Here is a 23,028-nt window from a genome sequence, read left to right on the forward strand (position 1 = left end):
CCGCGAGTGAACTGTGGCGATATGTGTAATCCAGACTTCCTTATGTGTCTGACACATTAGCGGAAGACTTCAAACTAATCAAGAACATGGTCTCGTTCGCGTAACGCGCGTACAGCGTTTGTAATTTATTAGCGCTTATTCCCATACAGCAATCTGTAGAGATGCCGTCCTATTACGCAGACTCCGCTGAGATCCCTGCTCCAGTGAGCTACGGGAGTGGGGACGAAACGGTCGCTCCCAAGTGTTGCCAATACAAATCCGGAACTACACCGAATCGTGCTCCGCGGCCGAGCTTATCGTTCACACATCGTGAGTGTATTTTCGAAAGTGCAAAGATAACTATGGATGATCTATTATTATAAACGGCAGGAGAAAGTGACCTATAATATTACTTTCTTCTAATTTAAATATTCGAATAAGTTAAACCTGGTAAGTATTTATTTTTAGATAAAGTTTTTACTTTCTTTTTCGGAGATTTTTAATGAAATTAAAAATTAAAATATTTAATATTTTCAAATCAATTATTAACTAAAAAGGTTTATTTTAAAATGTTTTTAAAGTTTTAATAGATCACCGACTTTTTTAGTTTTCTCGATATTACAATATTATAAAGTTTTATGTATACAGGGTGCATTTGACAAATGGTGAATATACAATAATGTAAACAGTTATATAAAACCAAGAATGACAGTTCAACAGCAGATAGCATTAACTGACTAATGTTATAATTTTTCTTTACTTAATTTTGGATTTCCGATTAGGTCTCACTTCTTACGGGCAGAGAGTAACAAATTATTGGAATAATTTCTAATTTAGACTTATAAATATACAACGTGTCTAATTCTTTGCAGAATTGTTGAATACTAATTAATAATCGTGTCATCAAAAATTCGCTTAATTTAGCCAGTTAATATATAGTTGACGGTTAAAAGGCCATTTTGTGTTTTTTTAAACATTTACGTTTTGATTTCAAGTTTTTTGCAGCAGCAAAACATTGTAAATTATTAATAAATAATTAAAAGCTTTTGTGATTAAATTTTGTATCTCCTTAAATATGTTATTAACACATTTTTAAATATCAACCTGTATTACTCACAAGTTAAAATGATAATTTTTCCAAAAATACTTATATCTTTACTTATACTTTATAATTATAAATCTTTTTTTTAATTATAAATCTCCGTTAATCGATCTTTTAAAAGAAATTTCAAAATACTAAAAATATTTTTTTTTTCGGTTTCAAAACCAATGATTAATAATATATGATCCCACTCGAAGTTATATTATTCATGAAATTCAATAGTCTTTATTAAAGTAGGCTATTGTTTTTAAACTATTTTAATCTATTTTCGTATAACATAAATATTTTTAGCTTATTGTACGTTACCATAAGGTATGAAATTGTGTATAGTTTTATAGTGATATGACAATTCAATAAGTAGTTTATTTTGGAAATGAAATTTAGTTTCAATGGCATATGTACAAATCATAATATTAAGAAATGTCTTTCTCTTATTTCATTACTATTTGTTGGTACTACTTTGTCGTAAAGTCAAAATTGATCTATAATTAATTAGGTAATAAAGTGTATGTGGAGACGAAATATAAAGCATAGATGAAGCATTCATTCAGTCCAAGTGATACGCTCTTTCTATAACAGTACTAGAAATAGACAATATTAAGTTACCGTTCTAGATCGATTCATGAGCTGTAGTAATGTCCCCTGCTGTACATAGGCCTCCCTGTAGAATTCCTATAAAACCAGTCGGAAGCGGCTGCATCCAATGCCTTCTGATTATTCTAAAAAGGTCACCTGTTCACGTTTTGGGTGAACATCTTACGCTGTGCTTGTCGGTCCGTAGTCTCTGCTCCAGAACATTAAGGTAGCAGTCTATTCTGCGCACTCTATGGCTTGCCCTCTGCCACTTTCGTTCTCTACGGATCTCCTATTCCTAATTCAATCTTGTCGAGAAATTCCAAGCATTACGCTCCATGGTTCCACACTCCGTGGTAGTAGAAAAAAAGCAGTAACAAAATGATTTTTCTCATGAAAGAGGATCTTACTGGCTATTATCAATCTTTTGATAGGTGGTCAGACGCTGTCATGTTCAGTCAAAATCTTTTTGACTCCCTTGTTTGTAATCAAATGTAGTTTCTTTTTGGTTGAACTAAATTATATTAGTTTTAGTACCCGGTTTTACGTACTCAGAGATTGGCGAAATAATTTGGCGGTCGCTCCCTACTGTGACACTCCGTTACAACTATGACACTTCTGTTATATCCCGTGTGCATCATAACGTATGACGCCCAGATTCAGAGTTTAGACGCATTTCATTATTGTGAAATTCGTCTTGTCATTCTTATTTTCTATTGGTTAATCTATTATTGTAGAAGGTGAATTTTAAATTAAGTGATTTTGTTATATCTGTATCTAAGATTTGAATCGATAGGAAAATTAATAAAATGTTGACACAATACGTTACTGTCTTTATTCATTTGTACTAGCTAGTACCTAAATACATGTAATGACGTCTTCACAATTAAAACATTAAAAGAAACGGCAGAAACGAGGCTATGAGCAGATTACGCGTCTTACTATCCTAGATAACCTCATTGTTGAGAATTAGTCTTCAAATAAGCCGCATATTGTACCCTGAATATACATATTTAACAGAAATGTACAGGATTTCTTTGTATTCGCTTTGGCAATCCAACATAAGCTTATACATCTATACATGTGGAAGCTCACAAAAAATCTGTTAAGACATTATTAACGAAACGTAATAGCGATGTAAATATTATCAAAATTACATTAACTTTTCGGCCGATTTATTTACGTCAAATTGCAAACCAAAAAAGTAAACAAGTATGACGTAAGGAGAATTTTAGCCTATATTTATATATAAGGAATTTAGAAAATTATTAATAATTTAAAATAAATACAAAGTATTGCTTCGAGGTATGTAGCTAATTTTTATTATTTAAATTAAATCATATCGCCAAAAACCAAATGCCACTCACGTTCACGAAATAAATATTATTATAACTGTAACATCATAGTTATATTCAATATCGTCACCGATTCAATACACTTTATTTTGATTTGACGTAATTAAGCTAATTATAAAATTATATAAATATAATCCTGCAGTTTATAATCTAAGAATATGTGAACATTATGACAAACGATTAAATTATGTTGTGCAATTTATAAAAATAATATTTTGGGTGATAAATAAAAAAATGCAATTTTCATAACATTGGATAAACGGCTGTTTTATTCTTGCTTCAAACATATTAAAAGGATCTTGAATGCTATTAACCGTATTTTATGCGATAGCGACATATATTTAAAAACTAGTGCGAATAGCTCATACTATTTCGGTACAAGAATAACTACGTTAAAGTTTAATAACCTAAGTTGTATTGTATCTCGTATCACCACGTATTTTCAGCGTTCTTTGAAACACGGTTTGCTCTTACCCCTTTATCATCCATTAATGGTAATATCTTAAATCTATCCTTTATTTATAATTTTTTTCAATACAAATTGGATTTTGCATTTTTTAAGGTATAACAGAAAAAAACAAACAAAGTTATGACTAACATATTAATTTTTAAATTTTGAGAAAAATTTTGATAAATATTAAAAATTATATTTACAATAAGGAAACGAATAATAGAAATATTTTTAGTCTCTGCCAATGATATATTATTATTTCATCAAAAATAAAAAAAAGTTGTTACAAACTTTTGTTTTCCTAAATAACTACAAAGTTTCGGTCGAGAAAATCTTCTTTAAGCTTTACTTTATATTCATTAGATTCGAAAACGCTTTGATAATGTTAATTTCTTCTGTACTAAGCATAAATTTCAAAAGATATTGCGCTTCCTTTAAAATAGGTTCTGTTCAATTTTAAAACAAAAAAATATCTATATTAATAGAGATGTGATCACAATTCTTTAGCTGCGAAAGTAGTGAAAGATTTATGTATTAAGTTGATCAAATTTTTAATTATCATTTTGAATACAAAAATATTAGGCGATTTAAAAAAAACTGTGACCTTTCAATAAACACCCTTTTAGTTAATACGAAAAGAATACACTCAGGTGCTAGCATAAATATTTTTGTAACGCTGTTTACAAAAAACAAAACTTTTGAAAAGATATAAAAATTATAATTGGGTGAATAATCCACATAACATAGAATAATACATTTGTTCATGTAAATAGCTAAATATTACCTTTTTTCATTCCGATTGCTTAAATTTTGTCGCAACTTTTAATTCACGTGTGTTCTTAATTACCTTTAAAATACTTTGTATTTTTTTCTGTGTAATTTGTTGAACTAGTTTCTACGAGTATTTATCACGTTTATTTAATTATTAAATTATATCTAGCAGGAAATATAAGTACATATATATTTTTATATCTATATGTAATAGAAGTGTAATATAGAAATTGTATTCTATGGTAATCAAATATAAAACAAAGGTAATTTTTTTAAATACATATCAGCAATAAGTACCTGAAACAAACTATGCGAAATAGTTATTAAACGAACCGTACTTTTATCCCCAGGCAGTACTATTGCCAAGATTTATCGAAGCTTTTATATAAGATAATAATTTAATTAAACGAATCAACACGTCGTGAGCATTAGAACTAGGTTTAAATGTTTAACCTCATCATTATCATTTCAGCCACAGGATGTCCATTGTTGGATATAGGACTCTCTCGTTGATTTCTAATAGGCTATATTTTGGGATAACGTGGCGATTCCTTCCACGCTTGATAGCTCAATTATTTCTATTTCATACCAGTATATTCAGGATATGATGTTGTCTATCATCCGAGAGTATTTTTTCCTCAGCCGGTTCATAAGGACACCATAGTGTGGCAAACTATTATAATCGCCAGTACCAACGCGGCAAGCTATATTATACCTACAACATATGTATTATATTACTTTAAAGTTACTTGATTATTTACAGTATGTGTTTGTTAATTGATTGCTTTTACATATATTTATCGTTGACTTATATATATACATGTGATAAAAAATTTGCCAATACATTTATTTTATTTAACTTGTTGTCAACTTATTTCTACATAATATATTGAACTGACTATATTCATTAATGTAATTACGAATAAACAGAAAGATTGAAGTTTTTGTTTATTTTAATCAATTCGAACACAACATAAACTTTAATTATTCGCTATTCATATATATTCTGTCAAATAATATTCAAGCAATGATGTGTAATTTTTCGAAAGAATATTGAAAATACTATTTTTATTTTCTGTTTTGTTTAATACCTACAATATTTTATAGATACAAAATCCTCGACACTCCGAATGCAACATGTGGATGAAATGACGTCAAACCAATATGGGCATTTGTACACAGCTGTTCAAAGTGGAATTCGGAATCTACGCCTTTCTTTTTATCATCCATATTCAGATACTACAAGGAGAAGAACAATCACAATGCCCAAGCTTAGCAGAAAATCCAATTTGTCCTTGTTATAATTTCAAAGAAGGTAAGCATGTCATTTAAATTAATTTAAAAAAAAAACTTGATATTCGATTGACAACAAATATTGTGTTCCAGGTTTATTCCTTGAGTGTCCAAGCGCAACAACTAGTGTTGTTAAAAGTGTTTTATCGAAGATAAAAGGCACCATACAGTCTTTGTCTATTTATGATTTAGACAATTCCATAACGGAGCTCAAGTCAGATATTTTTTCTTCAAATAACAAAGTAGTTAATTTGCATATTTCACAATCAAACATTAAGAAAATCAATCCAAACGCCTTTCTGCCTATTCACGACTTATTACAGAGCTTAAGTATAATCTCAAGTAAATTAAACAAAATCCCGCATGAATCTTTCTCAAAACTGTATCGCCTTGAGATTCTGGATTTGCAACTGAACAACATTAAAGAAGTAGAAGAGAAGACTTTTAAAAACGTGAAATTGAAGAAGATCAATTTGAAAGCTAACAAACTGACGAATATTTCAGAAAACGCATTTTACAACTTAGAAGATTCTTTGACTGAATTAGATTTTACAGAAAATTTTCTCAATGAATTTCCATTACAATCAGTAGGAGAATTACACCAACTTGTTAATTTAAAACTAGCTTGGAATAAAATAAATTTAATACCAGACAACCTTAATATTACCATAACTAATTTACAAAGTTTAGATTTGAACTCTAACCTATTTACAATAATTAAAAAGGATTGGCTGCGCTGTGTGCCAAATGTTAAAACATTAGCAATATTTAGCAATCAAATAGAAAAAATAGAAGAAGAAGCATTCTATCCTCTAGAAAGTTTAGAAAATATAGACTTGAGTAGAAACAAGCTTATACATTTAGCACAAAATACTTTTCAGAAAAACCTTAAAATACGTACAATAGACTTAAGTTATAATCACCTACATCAAATCGAAGGAGTCTTTTCAAACCTTTTACAGCTTTCCGAAATATTTCTTTCCGATAACAATATACTGGAAATTCCGCTCAATGCTTTTCAAAACACAGAGGGATTAACAGTCCTTAATTTAGAACATAACGCTTTGCAACGGTTACAGAGTAATTGTTTTTCTTCTTTAAAGAATATAACACAACTTCATATGGGAACAAATTTTTTAAAAAAACTTCCTAGTGATATTTTTAAATTCAACACTAAACTGATAACGCTTAGCCTAGATAACAATGAAATAAACGAGCTAGATGATTTCACTTTTAATACGTTAACAGAGCTGAAGGAAATTCGTTTACAAAATAACAAGCTAAATTACATTAAGCGAAATGTGTTCAGCCCTTTACCGGGATTATTAGAATTACATTTGCAGAATAATATTATCACAAATATAGACTCACATGCATTTATAACACTGCGGAAGCTTCAACACGTAAACCTACAAGGAAACTTACTAACTACAATCGGAGATATTTTTCCAAATAGAAATTCTTCGTTAGTGTCGATACAACTAAGTGCAAATTCTTTAACGTTGTTAAAAAATAGTTCACTTGAAGGACAGACTAGCGTACATATAATGTGGCTTACACAAAATAAGATAAAAGCTTTAAATGCCCATCTTTTTAGTGATTTAATTAATATCCAGAGGCTTTATCTTAAAAATAACTCTATTATGCACATTGAGAACAAAACATTTACTCGGCTAAAAAGAATAAGGTTTTTGGACCTTAGTGAGAATAAAATCTCTAGCTTAGGAAATGAGACATTCTTTAATCTAATTTCTCTGGAAGAATTGTACTTACAATTCAATGAAATAAGACATATTGCCAAAGATAGTTTTCATTCTTTAGTGAAATTAAAAGTTCTTGATTTATCTCAAAATAAAATAACCATATTAGACCTACACCTTTCTGCTTTGCCAGTAAAACATTTAAGAATAAACAATAATTACATTTCGACAATAGAAATTAATTCACTGAAAACAATGCCTAATTTAAGTGACTTGGAAATGTGCAACAATTTTCTTAACTGGAAAAATATTTTTGAAATTCAAATACCAGTATTAAAGTCTCTGGTTATTTCCAAAAATAATTTTAGTATTTTAGAGAATACAACTTTATCTCAATTACCTTCGTTACAATCACTGACGATAGAAAGTTCGAACATATCGCAATTACGTCCAGCTACATTTATTAAGAACCAAAATTTATTACGAATTAATTTAGCTTTTAACATGCTAAAGGATTTACATAAAGATGTATTTGCATACACCACAATATTACAAGAGCTAAATTTACGAGGAAATCTTTTTACAGATTTTCCACACGTTGCGTTGTTTAATATATCATCTTTAGAAGTTTTAGATTTATGTGAAAATAATTTAAAAAGTATCGACTTTTTTAAGTTTGTCGGTCTTCAAAATTTAAGAGTTTTATATTTATGCAATAATCAAATATCGATTTTAAATGGGTTTAATTCTCCGGCACTAAAAAACTTAGTAACTTTAAATTTGAATAATAATAAGCTCACAGTCCTTCCACCGAACTTCTTTCAATATTCTTTAGGCTTAAAAGAAATTGATTTATCTCATAATCTTTTTAAATACATTCCGAGCAACGGTCTTTCCGAAACTGTGTTACCGGTGCTCACGACGCTAAACATGTCATTCAATTCTTTAGAACAACTATTACAAACATATCCTTTAAAACAATTTCCACTTCTAGAAGAGCTAGTGGTAACAAACACCAATTTAACAATTATAACTAGTAAGGATTTTGAGAACTTCCCATCGCTTAGAAAACTGACGTTATTTCGAAACGATATTATTCGATTATCTCCTGGAGCGTTTTCAAAACTACATGTTTTAGTATATCTGGACTTGAGTCAAAATAAATTAGAAAATATTCCCCGAGAGAGACTCCAAGGTTTATATTCAGTGAGATTACTTAATATATCACGAAACACTTTGGGAGAACTTGAAGAATTCACCCAGGATTTGCAAAATTTGCAAAAACTAGATATTTCCGTCAATCGTTTGACAAGAATAACGAAAGATTACTTCAAGAATCTGCAAAGCCTAGTAGAATTAAATTTGAGCGGAAATTGGCTATCGATAATTTCATCCGACGCATTTCAAAGATTAAACAAAATAACGCACATAGACTTGAGCAGAAATTATATTGAAAAAATACAAATGAAGCTGCTATATGGATTAGAAACCCAAATAAAATCACTTAGTTTTGAAGGTATGGCTAATTTAATACATATTATTAATTAAACAGTAGTTAGATGTTGTTTATATTAATAACTTAGCTTAATATTTTAAAATAAATCTATTTTATGGGCCTCTTTTAACTTATCAACATAAGGCCTTCTAATGCAGATATTAGCAGATAATATTAATAAATCTTATTTTATATCATTTTATATATAATACACCTTCTAAAGTACAGACAGACAAAATTTTCCTTTTTAGTTTATAACGCTTTTAAGTTCAATGAAGGTAATATACTGATTAATAGTGTCAACATATTGTTTTAAAAACGTTTCAGAAAATCCTCTCACGTGCAATTGTGATTCACAAGATCAATGGAAATGGATGCAAGAACATCGTAAAATTATTAACAAGGGTACTAAAAATCTATTTTGTGAACATCCGGATGAACTCCAAGGACTCCGTTTTACGGAACTCACTCCGCAGAAGTTGTGTGATTTGCCTATTATTGTCCGAGTCGCGATTCAAGATATACAAACATACTCGGTAATTGTATCCTGGCAGAGCCGAAATCAAACTGGATTAAGTGGCTATCAAGTCGCTTATTTCGGAGAAATATACCCAAATAATGTAAATAACAATATATACGTTCGTATCAGTAACATCGCATAATACATAGTTTAATTATGTTTCCTTTTACAGATAAGGGGAAAATTTCTTAACTTCACTGCTCGCACAACAAGGTTGAATCATTTAACTCCAGGGACTCGATACCATATATGCGTTATAGCTATTGGAAATTTTGGAATGTCTACGGATTCCTCATTACCAGATGCCAGAATTGCTCCTACGAAAGAAAACCCGAGCACTACCTTATTTGGAGACGAACATCAATTTAACTATTTAAAACCTGCAATGAACGATTCTTTAACGACAAAATGTGCAACCGTCCGCACTATTGAAATTTTCGGAACAACTGTTGATAGTCCATTTTCGAACACTTACTTGGGTATTGCTGACATTTTAACGAGAAGACTAAGTTTAGTTGTTGGTTGTTGTATTGGTTTTGTTGTATTCGTTGTTCTTGTGTCTGCACTGGGGTATATAAAAACAAAAAAACGTCCAGTTGTCATTAAATCTGAAGTTCAACAAACTCCTCAATATATATCTTACGACAATTTCTCATCACAAAACTCAGAGGCTCAGACAACTGAAATGGATTTAAGTACCATAACAGATAAAGGACAATTACAATTTAAGAAAAGTTAATAGGATTAATAGTAAATATTACAAAAATAATTCGCTGTTAATTTTTTGTACCGTCACTTTAAGACTTTAAGTTACAAAGGCACGTGGAAGTGCACGCACATAATGCACACAACAAATAAATAACTAATATAAACTAAATACACGTAGATAAAGATCAAATCATTTCACTGCAGTGTCAGTTTAATTTACAAAAAAATTACAAAAAATGTTAATAAAAAGATGAACACAACATAAATTCCAATTCGCCAATATGTGTGATTTTTAAATTTGTACTCTAACTAATTATCTTATGTTATTACGAACGTCAAACGTTTATTGTTATGTTTTTATTATAAATATTTAACATAATATATCAATACATATAAATATTCTTAAAGTGAACAATGTACATAACACTTGTGAGATATTTTGTAAAAAGTAGTTTTAAAAATGCTAAATGCAATTTGTTTATTAAATGTTTTAGCGACAGTGGTCATTCATATGTTTAAAATAATTACTGTAAGCGTATTGTAGCTAATAGAAACGGAATTATGGTTATGGATTTTAACGGTCTAACTTGTATCATGTAAACTGTAGTTTATTGATTTAAATATATAATTTATAATAAACACTTATGTAATTGATTGACATATTTATAATTATTAATAGTTATTAACAATAAAAAATCATTTTATATTAGAAACGTTTTAAAAACATTTTTTTACAGTTTCATTTTATTTTCTAGTAAAGTTTAGATAAAGAATAATTTGAGAATTTTATTGTGCTATTGTATTATTCATTTACTTCATTAAAATATTTGTTATTACATAAATTGGTATGATGCAATTTACGTGGTAACGTAAAAAAATTTATCTCAAGGAAGCAAATTTATAAAAGAAATAAAGATTTAGTAAACATAGGTTAGAAAGAAGTGAATGGATTTAATCGAGTCTTTACTCTGAGTAAAATATCAAAAAGCATCTTTTCTACAAAAACAAAAGGTTCGTTTACTTTCAACGCCAATAGCGCTTCTATCCCCATGTACAATAAACAGAAATGTCTTACATACAAACCTTCCCGCGCCCATGCACCTTCCTTATCTTATCAACTTTTACTACTCTTTATATCTGGAAACAAAAATACAAAAATTGAATTGAAATTAAAAAATAGATTTTTGGATAATATTACTAAAGTAGTAGTAAGGTTTAAGGTTATCAAAAATAATCAGTGCTAAAATTTAAATTTATTACGAAGCGTTTTTAAGGTGAAAAAAATCATAAAATGAATACAGCATTGGCCTAACGATATATGGCTCTCTGGTTTCTGTTTGATGTCGACGCTGTTAGCTTTGTGAGAATGTTCTAGCTTCGTCGATCACTAAAATGATATATGATAAACTCAAACAAAACAATACAGTAATGCCGACTTTTTCACAAAATAAAACCCAACTATTATGTATAAAGTGATTTCTCTGTCAGACCTTTCATGTAATAGCGCAACCCGTGGTCTTCTCTCGAACGTCTGTGTAAGTAAATTAAGAGCATGAAGGGTGAAATAAATATTCCATTGCCTTGCCAGGTTAGTGATGGTCCGCAAGAACTCATTACTACTTTACTTGAAAGAGTCTTAGCTAAATGCTTTCAGCGCTCTGCTTCTTTAAAACATAGTTAGTTAATTCCTCTTGTTTTCGCCTGCATCTATCATCTTATGGGTTCACCTTGGAGTATTTGGGTATCACCTTGTGGGTTGGACGAACTGTAAATGGCCGACAGCGCTTTATTCATGATAAATAAACAATATGCGACGCAGCACCGCAATGATATCTAGACTGTCTACTTAAATAGATACCTCAGTACGCTTGAGCGCAAATAAATACTGCGACGATTATAAATTAGTGTTTAAACAGTTACAATTCTATCTAGCAACGGATAACTGGATCTTCTGTCCAGTATAAAATTACTAAAATCATCGGCATATCATCCATAGCAATCTGCTATTGAATATAGATCTTCACCAAATTTCCTATAGGTCTAATAGGAAGCCATCTTGAAAATGAACGCTTTCTGCATACTGGTCCTTCTATAAAAATACTACTAAAACGCTACAGTTCTTCCACGGCCTTTTATAAAAGAGAGCGAAATAATTACAAATGTACCAGTCAATTCTGGCTTTCAAATTTTTGAAAATTGTATTTTCGAGAGCAAGGAAAGACACCTCTACGCCAATTAAGGACAAGTATATACATATGATTATTGTTTATGTATTTAAGGTAAGTGAAAAAATTCCAGTGGTAATGAAACATTCATTTGCCTTTATTTATTTATTAATTTTACTATTTTTAAAATTCGTACAAGAGCGGAAATAATGCCTTACACATATTCTCTATAACTAAACCTAGAGCGGTACAGGAATAGAAGTTAACTTTGTAAACGTTATGTGTGAAATAATGATATTTAATGAAAAGAATAAACTTGATTTGAAATACTCCAAAATATAAAAATGACTATACTACATACAAACATGATATTCAATTAGATTGTTTAGTTCACGAACGAATCAAAACTTCACCTTTTAACAAGCCATCATTATAGTGCAGTCAGTCGGTCTAAGGGAAGATCTTTAGTAGTGAGTATCTTTAGTCACATTTTCTCTTACCACCTCTGCTTTTCGGAAATGTAAAAATTCAACTGATTATCTTATTATGGTCATTGATCAAGACCAGTTTCAGCCCTCTCAGATTCCGAGAAACTCTCGGTGAAATTTCAAACGCATGTCAAAATGTCTCTGGGAGTCCAGGACGATACATGGAAATGCGCACATTTTTTAAAACGTCTTAAGCAGCGGCCTCCCGCGTTCAGGTAAAACATCTAAAGTAACGGCCAAACCAAGGCACTCGAAAGTGCATTTGTGCTTGGTTACTGTAAAGAATAGATATCTTAATAACAATTAAGCGCCTCCAACTCTCTCAAATTGCTTGAAATCAAAGTTGCTAACAATCACACAGTATTTTTAAAAGCAAGCTTGTGAGCAAATCTTCTGGATATTAAAAAAAAAAACTCCAAAGGAAGGTCATGATTATGTGGGTATGGTTATAAGATTCCTGTTCCTAGCCCAAACTGCAGTAACTTACTCGAGGGTAGAGTCAGACCATTTAAGCTAATTACGTTTTTTTTTTTATTTTAGTCATATCGAAGTTAATTTCTTAAACTTTCATTATCAAATGTTCATTATCATTTCTCCTATACTCTTGCCGATTCTGACTTATTGCCAGTTGAGTGTAATATAAAATATTTAAATATATTGTCATAGCTATTATATTGTCATATATTATACGTCATATATAGCACACTTGGTTTATTGCTATGACTGTGAAAAATAAACATACACTGTATATGGTGTAAATTAACTTACTTTTAGAATAAATATGAGATGTAAGTAGCTGGTTTAATAATAATTATCTCGAAGACACCGAAGTGTGAAATTTTTGTTCATATCCGTTTCGTTTGTAAATCGACCTAAAATTCTTTTTATGTAACTAAATACAGCTACGAATTTAAGATCAAAGTTTTTGAGTTCAATCTTCATCGCGCGCATATAACATTTAAACTAACTGAAAAAAAAATGTAATGAACAAACCCAGCTCATCACTGAACTACAGATCTTAATAAAACTTGACATTTTTGTTGATTAAATATCTGCTACATCAATAAGACGGAGAATTCATTGAATTTTGTGTATTGAAAATACTATAAACATCTATTAACTATAATTATATATTTAAAAAATGAAATTCTTTTCAATAATTAAAAATCATTGTCGTTACTAATTTTCGTCTCACTTCACACGATGGTAACTAAACACACTAGATAATAAAACAAATTTTTAAATTTAAACTAGATTTCTTCTACCTAATTTATGAGCTAAATGTATTGTTTTAAGATGTGGCTTAAAATTCATAACAATATTCTGGAAAAGTTTTATACCTATACGGTCTACAGTTTGAAAGTTCCTCTTGCGTGTATAGTTCCAGAGATATTGTGATCAGTCAGTACGTAGGTGGAAATCTCTTATATATATTAATTTATAAATTTTTGATCTGAATATAATAAATATAAAATACATAGTTAAAAAAATCCAAATAATTACAAAATAGAAATAACTAACATTGCCGCGTACCTATCGATGCAGGAAATGTAATCAAATAATAGCAAACGCGAGTATTTTTAATGTAATTAGTTTTATTAAAACTTTACCGGGTACCGGAGAAGACATCTTAAAACAGAAACTCATGCTATAAACTAGGAAAAGCTAACGAAGTTAGGATCAAAGATAACTATTACTTCGTTTGTATATAACAAACGAAGTAATAGTCAATTTTGTTTTATATTAGCTGAATTGTTTAATAACATTGCGGGTAAAAGAAAAAATGTGGTACAAAAAAGGAACAAAAATATAAATGAGACAAGCCGTATTTTTTTTCATTATTTTTATTGTAAACAGAATAGGAAATTTATACACTAGGAATCTGTTCATCTAGAACCAGAGGAAGCACAATAAAAACAAAGCGTCGCCGGTTTGTCGGAAACATTGCCGCCGCCTCACAGCAAATAAACTGTAATGTCTGTCTACTATACAAATTTACTGTACACATTAACAACCAAATGTAACCGTAAACGATCAAACACTTTGACTAGAGATTAAGAATGAAATCTCCAAAACTTAGTTTAAAAAGCAACAAATATTTCATTTTTAAATTAAGATTAACACATAAAACCCATTTATAATGATAAGCCACATTTTTTATATGTTATTTGAAACCTGCCGCCTAGATTTTATCAGATTATAATAAGACTAAATTAATTTTGGATGAAAAATAGTTGTTTCAGCTATAAAGTATAATATGAAACTTTATTCATACTAGATTAATTATCAGTTATTTAATTTAACCTAAAATTTTTGGTCAAAACGGTGAGGACGATTATCGCCATTCGTTTCAATTTCAATTTGAAATCATCACCATCATCATTTCAGCCGTAAAGTGTTTTTATTGCGCATAAGTTGCTCCCATAGATTTTCAATATAGAAGCAGTCTGCATCAAATGTCTTCTGACCTTATTACGATCGACACGTGTTTTGCACTCTATTTTGCATGTTCAAGTTTATAAATATGTATTACATATATCGGTAATAATATCCTAATGATTTGGAAACGATCATGACCCAAGCTCAAGCAGTAGGCTATGAGCTGCTGAATAAAAAGACTCGAAGAACAGACCCTAATAAATGAAAATAACCCGTAGAGTAAAATATGCAGTTGTTATTAATAAAAAAATAAAATTCACGTTCTCTCCTGTACGGGAGCATCTGGAAAGAAGTGAAGGGAGAAAAAGTATTCCAAAGGATCGTCTCGAGACCACGACCACGACGCCTGTATTGGTGGAGAAAAAAAGTATACAAGCCTAACTGGTCATGATGGATAGAAGAATACGCGGCTAATGATCAGGATTCTTATCAAGGTAATTGAATATTGTAGATGTCCAATTTGTGTATTCTGCACAGATAACTTATGTTTATCGTAATTGACTTATGAAGAAAACATTTGAAAATCCATAAATGTATAATGTATATAAAATAACAACAATGATCTGACATTGATTTATTGTATTAGTGTGGGCCAGAAAATTTGGTATAACTACACTTTTATTTTGTATTATTTATGTTACTGTACGAAAACTTATCCTTTTATTTACAGACAGTGAACCTTTTTTCCCCGTTATTCCATTAAGTGAACGCAAAGCCACTGAAGCAAAAAACAAAATTTGATTCGTACTGTTTGTCACAGCTTTTTATTCTATTCAGACTTGCACATTTATTTCTTATATCATATGACGTGCATATATACCTCAAGTAAAAAAAAGTTTACAGTAATCATTAAATAGGTTAATCTGGCTTATAACGATTTTCATATTAATATTTCCAATAGGTGTTCCGATTGTGTTTTTCTCATCAACACTTTAGCTCATAAATACCCACTACAAGAGATATCTACGATCTACGATCTTAGAGATATCTACGGGTGGATATACCACAATCATCACAATTGACAGGCGGGAAACTCTTATGGAAACTTGTTTATGAATAGTTTCCTATATAATTAACGAACAAAGTGTGAATTTAACATTGCATGGGAATCGAACTCGCGATCTGCGATCGCAAATCTTAGTAATCTACCGCTGGTCTACCACTATTCATTCTTCACAATAAAAATATTATAATAGTAAATAACTATAGATTAAAAAGCAAGTGAATAACAAAAGAACAAAAATGACTATCACACTGTGTAATATCTTACGTTTAATGGTAAAATGCGCAGGACATATCACTCACTATCAAGACAACAGATAGATCGCGAATGATGGTACGCCGTTTAAACTTTGGGTCAACAGGCCAAACCGTAGGAAAAGAGTGGACGGCCAAAACAAAAAATAAAGAAATGTAGAAACTGTTAATAGAGGCTTTCGCTGAAATCGAAATACATATCGCAAAAGATAATTAACTGACTACAATATTACCAGAAATTAGATAAATATAGACTTACACTAATAATATGTTTATTGTAAAAAGAAGTCAAGAGGTGTGAAATAAAAAATGCGCTATAATTATAATATTTAATATTAGAATATTAGAAATTTTAAATTTTAGCCTAAGATAATATGATCAATGCACGCATTCGTAGGTAAGTAATCAATGGTGGTTATATGTGACTTATATATCAAAAGCGTGTCGGATCGGAATGGGAAAAGAACAATTTGGCAAAATTCCTATCCCAACGTAATAACTGAAGTGGCTTCTATCGGAAATTCGCGATTCGTGGTGCGTATTCCAACTCATTCTCTTATATGAAAGGGCAGTTAAATTCGACCTCGAAAACATTGAATGCGATAGTCTACACAGGCTAAAATTGAGCACAGCAAAATTTTTGCCATTGCATATAGTTTTTTTTAATCGCCGGACTCGATTTAAATGAAAATAAAAAAAGTATCTTTTGTTTCTTTTGTAATTTAATACATTTCGAACTTCTTCTCTATACTGTTACTGTGTTATGTTTATTTTGAATGATGTTTCTAATTAAACTTTTACTTATTTTTAAATTACATGAGTAATCAGACTTTAATACGTATTTAAATAAATCCTGTTGTGTATAATTAATTCCAAATGAGAATTCCAAAGTTCGCTTCGTTAACATCCAAACTTTATTCATTAGCATGTATTGTCTGCGGAATTTATCCATCAGGTCAAATACTTCCCGCACCAAACATTTTCGCGTCTCGTTAGTTTAAGATTAACCTAAGTTCACACAAATTATCGTATTTGTTCATTGAATCAAATTACAAATACTTACTACATACTCTTACGACATACAAATATATAAAGCATTATTATCTATACATTACTATATTGGTATGATAAGAATTATGAATATCGTTTCTAGTTAATAAATAAATATCAAACTCTAAAATATTTATTATATGCATAGTCCTTACGCGTTTTCCGGCCCTGGATATTCTGGCGGAGGATCTACGACCGAATCCGCGCCCTCCGCCGGGGCGGCTGTGGCGAGCCGGATCGAGTACTTGATGCGGTCAAACGGCGGGAACGCGCTCGTGACTTAGCGTGCTAAGCTTTTCGAAAAGCGGATACTTCGGTGATTACTGGTGTCGGATTGAACGCAAAGCGACGGTCTGTTTGTACTGGAGTGTACTATCCTGTTCGCATCTTTAAGAGATGGGACAGAGGATGCGACCAGTGCGGTGATATGCCTCGCGCACGCGGCTTCTGCCGACATCGTACAACCCGTAATTCCAGTAGGGATTCGGAGCTCCGTAACCGTTCAGCTGCAAGGAAGAAAATTTTACCAGTATTATGCCAGTCTTATTTTCCAATGAGAGAAGACAGTAGCGAGACTACGAGAAGATTGAAAGCTATTGCACATTACCGCTAAATATTATTTCGACAGAAGTAGCTTGTTACCGGCCGAATTCTGTAGACTACTAATAACTGTAGTAAAGAAATGATGGTGATGACTTACGGATCTAAGACGTGGCCGCTTACTGGCCTTATAAGAAGCTGAACATCACCCAGAGAGTTATGGAACGAAGAAGAAGTGCTCTTTTAAGGTCGCAATGCGCGGGGCACATCGATCGTGCAATCGATAGCCCTTGGGGGTAGAAAGGTTCCTGCGTGGTGACCACATGCCGCGGCGTGGTAGACGCGGCGTGGACCAACCACATATATAAGATTTGCGGTAAGTCGCTTGATGCGGGCAGCGCAAGACTAGTCATCGTTGTGGTCTTCTGGGAAAGACCTGTGCTTTGCGGTAGGCGTCTATGGACTGAAAAGATGAAATAATGCTAATAACTCGTTACAGTCGAAGATGATACAAACATGGGTAATCCATATTTTTAATCAAGTTGTAGGCTTTTTATAAATGTTTTACATTTTTAAACTATTTATAGAGTAAATAGCTACTATAGCTAAAACATATATTTACTTTATACTAGATTATAACAATGGATTTCTGATAGATATTCATTTCAGACCAACAACTTTGGATACGGGCATGCGGTAGTTGACTAAGTAGTAAGTTTAATTACTTGACGATGCCACAAGGGATGTACTTACATCGAACCTCCATCTCACATTTAACGTACATTATAATCGTATATTCCTAAATCACAGACGTCCAACACAAGTTGGACTCTAAAATTGTAAATTATGGATCCGGTACAATTACTTTACAATATACTGTTTTTTCCTAGTTAAATTATGTTATTCGTATGATGTATGCATAATATATAAAAATATTTTACTCTCTATACATGGTGATTAGATATAAAAGTATAATAAGAGGTTTAAATGAGTGTCGATATCTTCTGGCAGTACAAAATTTACAGATCAATAACTTTTATTTGTGGTTTACGGATTTACTGTCTGTAAACAACAATTAATAGTTATCCGAATTATGAACATGCTATTTTCTTACTTACTATTAAGTTATATACCTACTATTAGGTTATTTCGCTGTTTCAGCCCATAGATGCCCACTGCAAGGCATAATCCTTCCTCAAAGATATCTATGAAGAGATACGCCATAATCGCCACGTTCAACACGTGTTTTGGCGCACAAAGCGGTCGCCAACACGCGTATTATGGTACACAGAGGACGCTGCTTCCCATCCTCTGGAAACTGGTTTGTGAGCAGTGACAATCCTGTATAAATAAAGTACAAAGTGTAAAGTAATGTAAACTGTAAAGTTATGTAACTGTCTCCGGAATCGAACTTGCGACACATAATTGCAAATCTCATTCCTACACCGCTAGGCTACCATTGCTTATAACTTTATTTATTATCACCGAAACAACGAAATTTTTAACTACAGTGTACCATACAATATTAATAATTCACATCATTTAAAAAGTAGGGGACTTTTACGTCTATAATGTATTTTATATTTATGAGATATTCACCTTAATGACTCATTGCAAAAACTATGAAACCATAAAACTTAGGAATTCCAACCGCAAGGAAGGTTGAAAAGGCGTTAATTAAAAAATACATATTATAAAAAATAGTTTTACCGGTATTAAACTTGGTTAGAACATTTTTTGCTTGTTAAAAATTATCAAGAATTTATTTCTTGGAAATAGACCCACAAAATGCAAATGCAAATTTAAGAATAATTAAGTTTTTATGTCACGCCAAACGGATGGAAGACAGCTAGTGTATAGCTTGTGAAATATAGATATTCATTTTGCTTTATTACTATTCAAGTAGCACTAGTGTTAGTTACATTTATTTTAGCAAATGTTTTACAATACACTATTGAACTGCTCCTATTTATATAGCCGATGTTGAAATATATTCAATCCAATATTTCGGCATTTCGAGGCAGAATATATTAAGTGTGTTCGCAGTCAGCTAGAAAACAGCTGAGGAGCAAGTTTAATTACTCTCCGTTCTACAACAGTGAGCGTTGCCTTCGTGTATTTTAATGACCAGCCTATATTTTCGGGTACATTGTGTTCATTTACTATATAGATAGGTATATACCTATCATTATTATATTATATATATTATACAGTCGTATACGTACATAAAGAAAAAAAATATTTTATTAATATTCTAATATTTTATTTCAAAATATAAAAGTTCTTTTTATTTATTTTAATCATGAAACTTACAACATATAAGAAAAATAAAAAAGGTAATAAAACAATCTTCGTTTCGTTCGTTTCGTGTCTTTTCAGCCAATATACGCTCACTGCAAGGCATGAGTCTCCGCCAAAGATATGTGGGGGAGTATAGATTATAATCGCCACGCTTGGCAGGCGGGTTGGCGATTGCAAAATGGTATTATGGCACGCAGAGAACGTCGCTGTCCACCCTCTAGAAACTTGTTTGAGAGCACTGGCAATAATATGTCAATCATGTACAAATTGTGAATTATACCTTCGATCGCTCTCTGCGTAAATATAATTGTGAATTTGAAGGCGGTGGAGGTAGGAGCAAAATCCCTATGTGAACTTCAAAAGTACTTAGACCTGTCAATAGCAAACATCAACTCATTTTTGGAATTAAAAGCCAGTCCCAAAAATGCAGCAGCATTAGTAGATGCTGATGATGTAGATATGTTATCCTAAAAATAAGCATAATTAATGGTAATGAAATATTAAACTGTTAATCACCTTACGATTCTAATTTTGTTTAGCACATTAAATTATAAAAAATTAAGGAAATACGAACGTAAAACTGCAAGTTAAATATTTCAAAGTTCCTACTTAAAAATCGGCATAACTTTATTCATTAGTCAGTATTCTCTGTAGAATTTATTTTCAAACGCCACTTGCGCGAGCACTTACGCTTCTTAAGTATTTATGTCTTCGTAAGTGGTTATTAACATAAAATGTTAATTTAACTGTATAAATTAATAATTACAAGCAGCGATGTTCTTATAGTTCAGTCGGAGTTTTGAATTAGACCTTTATCGTCTCATTAACCCAGTAATTTTATTAAAAGTGACGCTTTCCTTACTGGAATCAAGTAATACTTTCGTACTTCTCTTTTTTAGTGCTTGACGTGTTCTGACTAAAGGGACGTAAAGTGCGCAGTGCACAAGTACTAGCCACCTTTATACTGCGCCTGTAGGTGGATGAATTAGAAAAATATAGAACATTTATTCATCCATTACATAATAAATATAATTTAGTCATTTAACATTACTATTCGGAGTATATCTTTCATGAAATATCTCGTACAGGTTTTTGCAATTTCGTCCTCTTTGTCTTCTGCTTACATGTCCCAGGCGGTGATTGTGCCATTGAAACTAACGTCAAATTATGTTATTGGCTAATCAAAAAGTTATTGTGATCAGGTCGCCAGTTCGATTTTGCTATTGAAGTTTAACAGAAATACTATCTTTGTTGTTATTGTGTTACGGAAGCTGCTGTCTCGCTCTGCCTTAGGTATGCACGGGGCGGAACGCAAGGGAGTAACAGCCGTGGATCTGCAGTCACTGTCTGCTGTGACAGCGTTTTCCTAAAGCGCTGTACACGGGTTTGAATAGTACTATAATAAACACTATTTATTTTAATACAGATGTTCACAGTGACATTTGCTTCGTATGAACTAAGTGGTATTTTTTAATCCCCTAGATGCACTAGACATTATTTCTATTGCTGTGTAGTTTAGTAGTATGCTATGTAGTAGTAATCCTTTTACTATTCAGAGAATATTGGAATAAAACACGATGCCAGCTTGATGTTTATTTTAAAGTATTCAGTAAATAATTGTAAAATATTGCATATGTTCAAGTGTTTAAACCCTTTCTATCTGTACATTTACACATATCTAATTGGTAAAACTTCTTAGGTATTTCGTCACCGTTTCAGCCCATAGACGCCCACCGCAAAGCAAAGGCTTCCCTATAGATATCTATGGGGGATATATGTAAATAACAACGCGCGGCAAGCGGATTGGCTATCACAGTGTAGTTGTATTGGGCAGAAGACGCTGTTGCCTGTCCTTTAAAAACTTATTTGTTGGCAGTGGTATTACCATGTAATTAATATCCAAAGTGTGAATTATGTCAGATTGTACTCCGGAATCAAACCCACGACCTATCTTCACAAGTCTCAATCCTTACCACTGGGCTGCCACTGCTTGGTATTTCGAGAAATGCTTAAATGACAGTGCAAGAAATGCAATTATATTTTTATTACAATTAAAATAATATTAATCGCCCGAAGGTAACGCACAATTTGCTTTGACGCAATGCCAATCCTAGCTTGGTACTAGTGTATATGAATGTACGGAATAGAACAGTGCTGGAGCAAACAAATGAGGGATAAAATGTCGTGTGCCTATACTACTATAATTTATGAGATATATATATATATATATATATACTATATATAATACTTTTTATAATACAGAAATTATATATATATATATATATATATAATTTCTGTATTATAAAAAGTAAAGTAATAGGCCGCCATTTAAATTCGAACAGTCACATAATCGCCAAGACCATCACCGGACGGCTTCGAGTGCCGGTCTGGCGTTGAAATCAGGGAGGATATAATAGCCTTCCTGATAGGCGGCGATGACAAACAGGCGTTCATATCTCTTTTTAAAGAGATCGCCAAAAGGGCGATAGAAAGAAATAAAACAAACAGAGTATAAAAAGATAAATAGATTAAAAACGTAAATAGAAACAAAACTGTGATAGAAATAATTATAGAATAAGTAATAATGTGTAAAAAAATGTAAAATAAAAATATAAATCAAAAAATGTAAAAAGAAAAAGGGAAGAATGATAGACGAACAGAGCAAAAGGGTAAGAAAGAAGAAATGTGGTATAAAAAAAAGAATGGAATGAAAGATCATGTGAAGAATGGAAGCAGAGAACGGAAATAAAAAAAAAACTAAGTGAAAATAATTAATTGCCCAAAAAAGGCCCTGTCCCACCACAAGATAGGGATACGAGAGGCCCCCAATAGCGGGGGTCA

The 23,028-nt window shown here is 31.5% G+C and overlaps 1 protein-coding gene across 1 annotated transcript; it reads left to right on the forward strand.

Annotated features, from left to right (window-relative positions):
• Positions 1–375: 375 nt before the first annotated feature.
• Positions 376–9,978, forward strand: LOC137931552 (protein artichoke). Its single transcript, XM_068774979.1, has 5 exons — positions 376–429; positions 5,339–5,546; positions 5,618–8,740; positions 9,047–9,339; positions 9,412–9,978. Exons 2-5 carry the CDS (start codon positions 5,396–5,398, stop codon positions 9,976–9,978), a joined length of 4,134 nt encoding a protein of 1,377 aa, XP_068631080.1. The 5' UTR covers positions 376–429; positions 5,339–5,395.
• The last annotated feature ends 13,050 nt before the right edge of the window (positions 9,979–23,028 follow it).

The sequence above is a fragment of the Battus philenor genome, unplaced genomic scaffold, assembly GCF_028537555.1.
Source record: "Battus philenor isolate CCGP_79_NKW_IND1 unplaced genomic scaffold, ilBatPhil1.0.hap1 SCAF_8, whole genome shotgun sequence".
NCBI lineage: Eukaryota > Metazoa > Arthropoda > Insecta > Lepidoptera > Papilionidae > Battus > Battus philenor.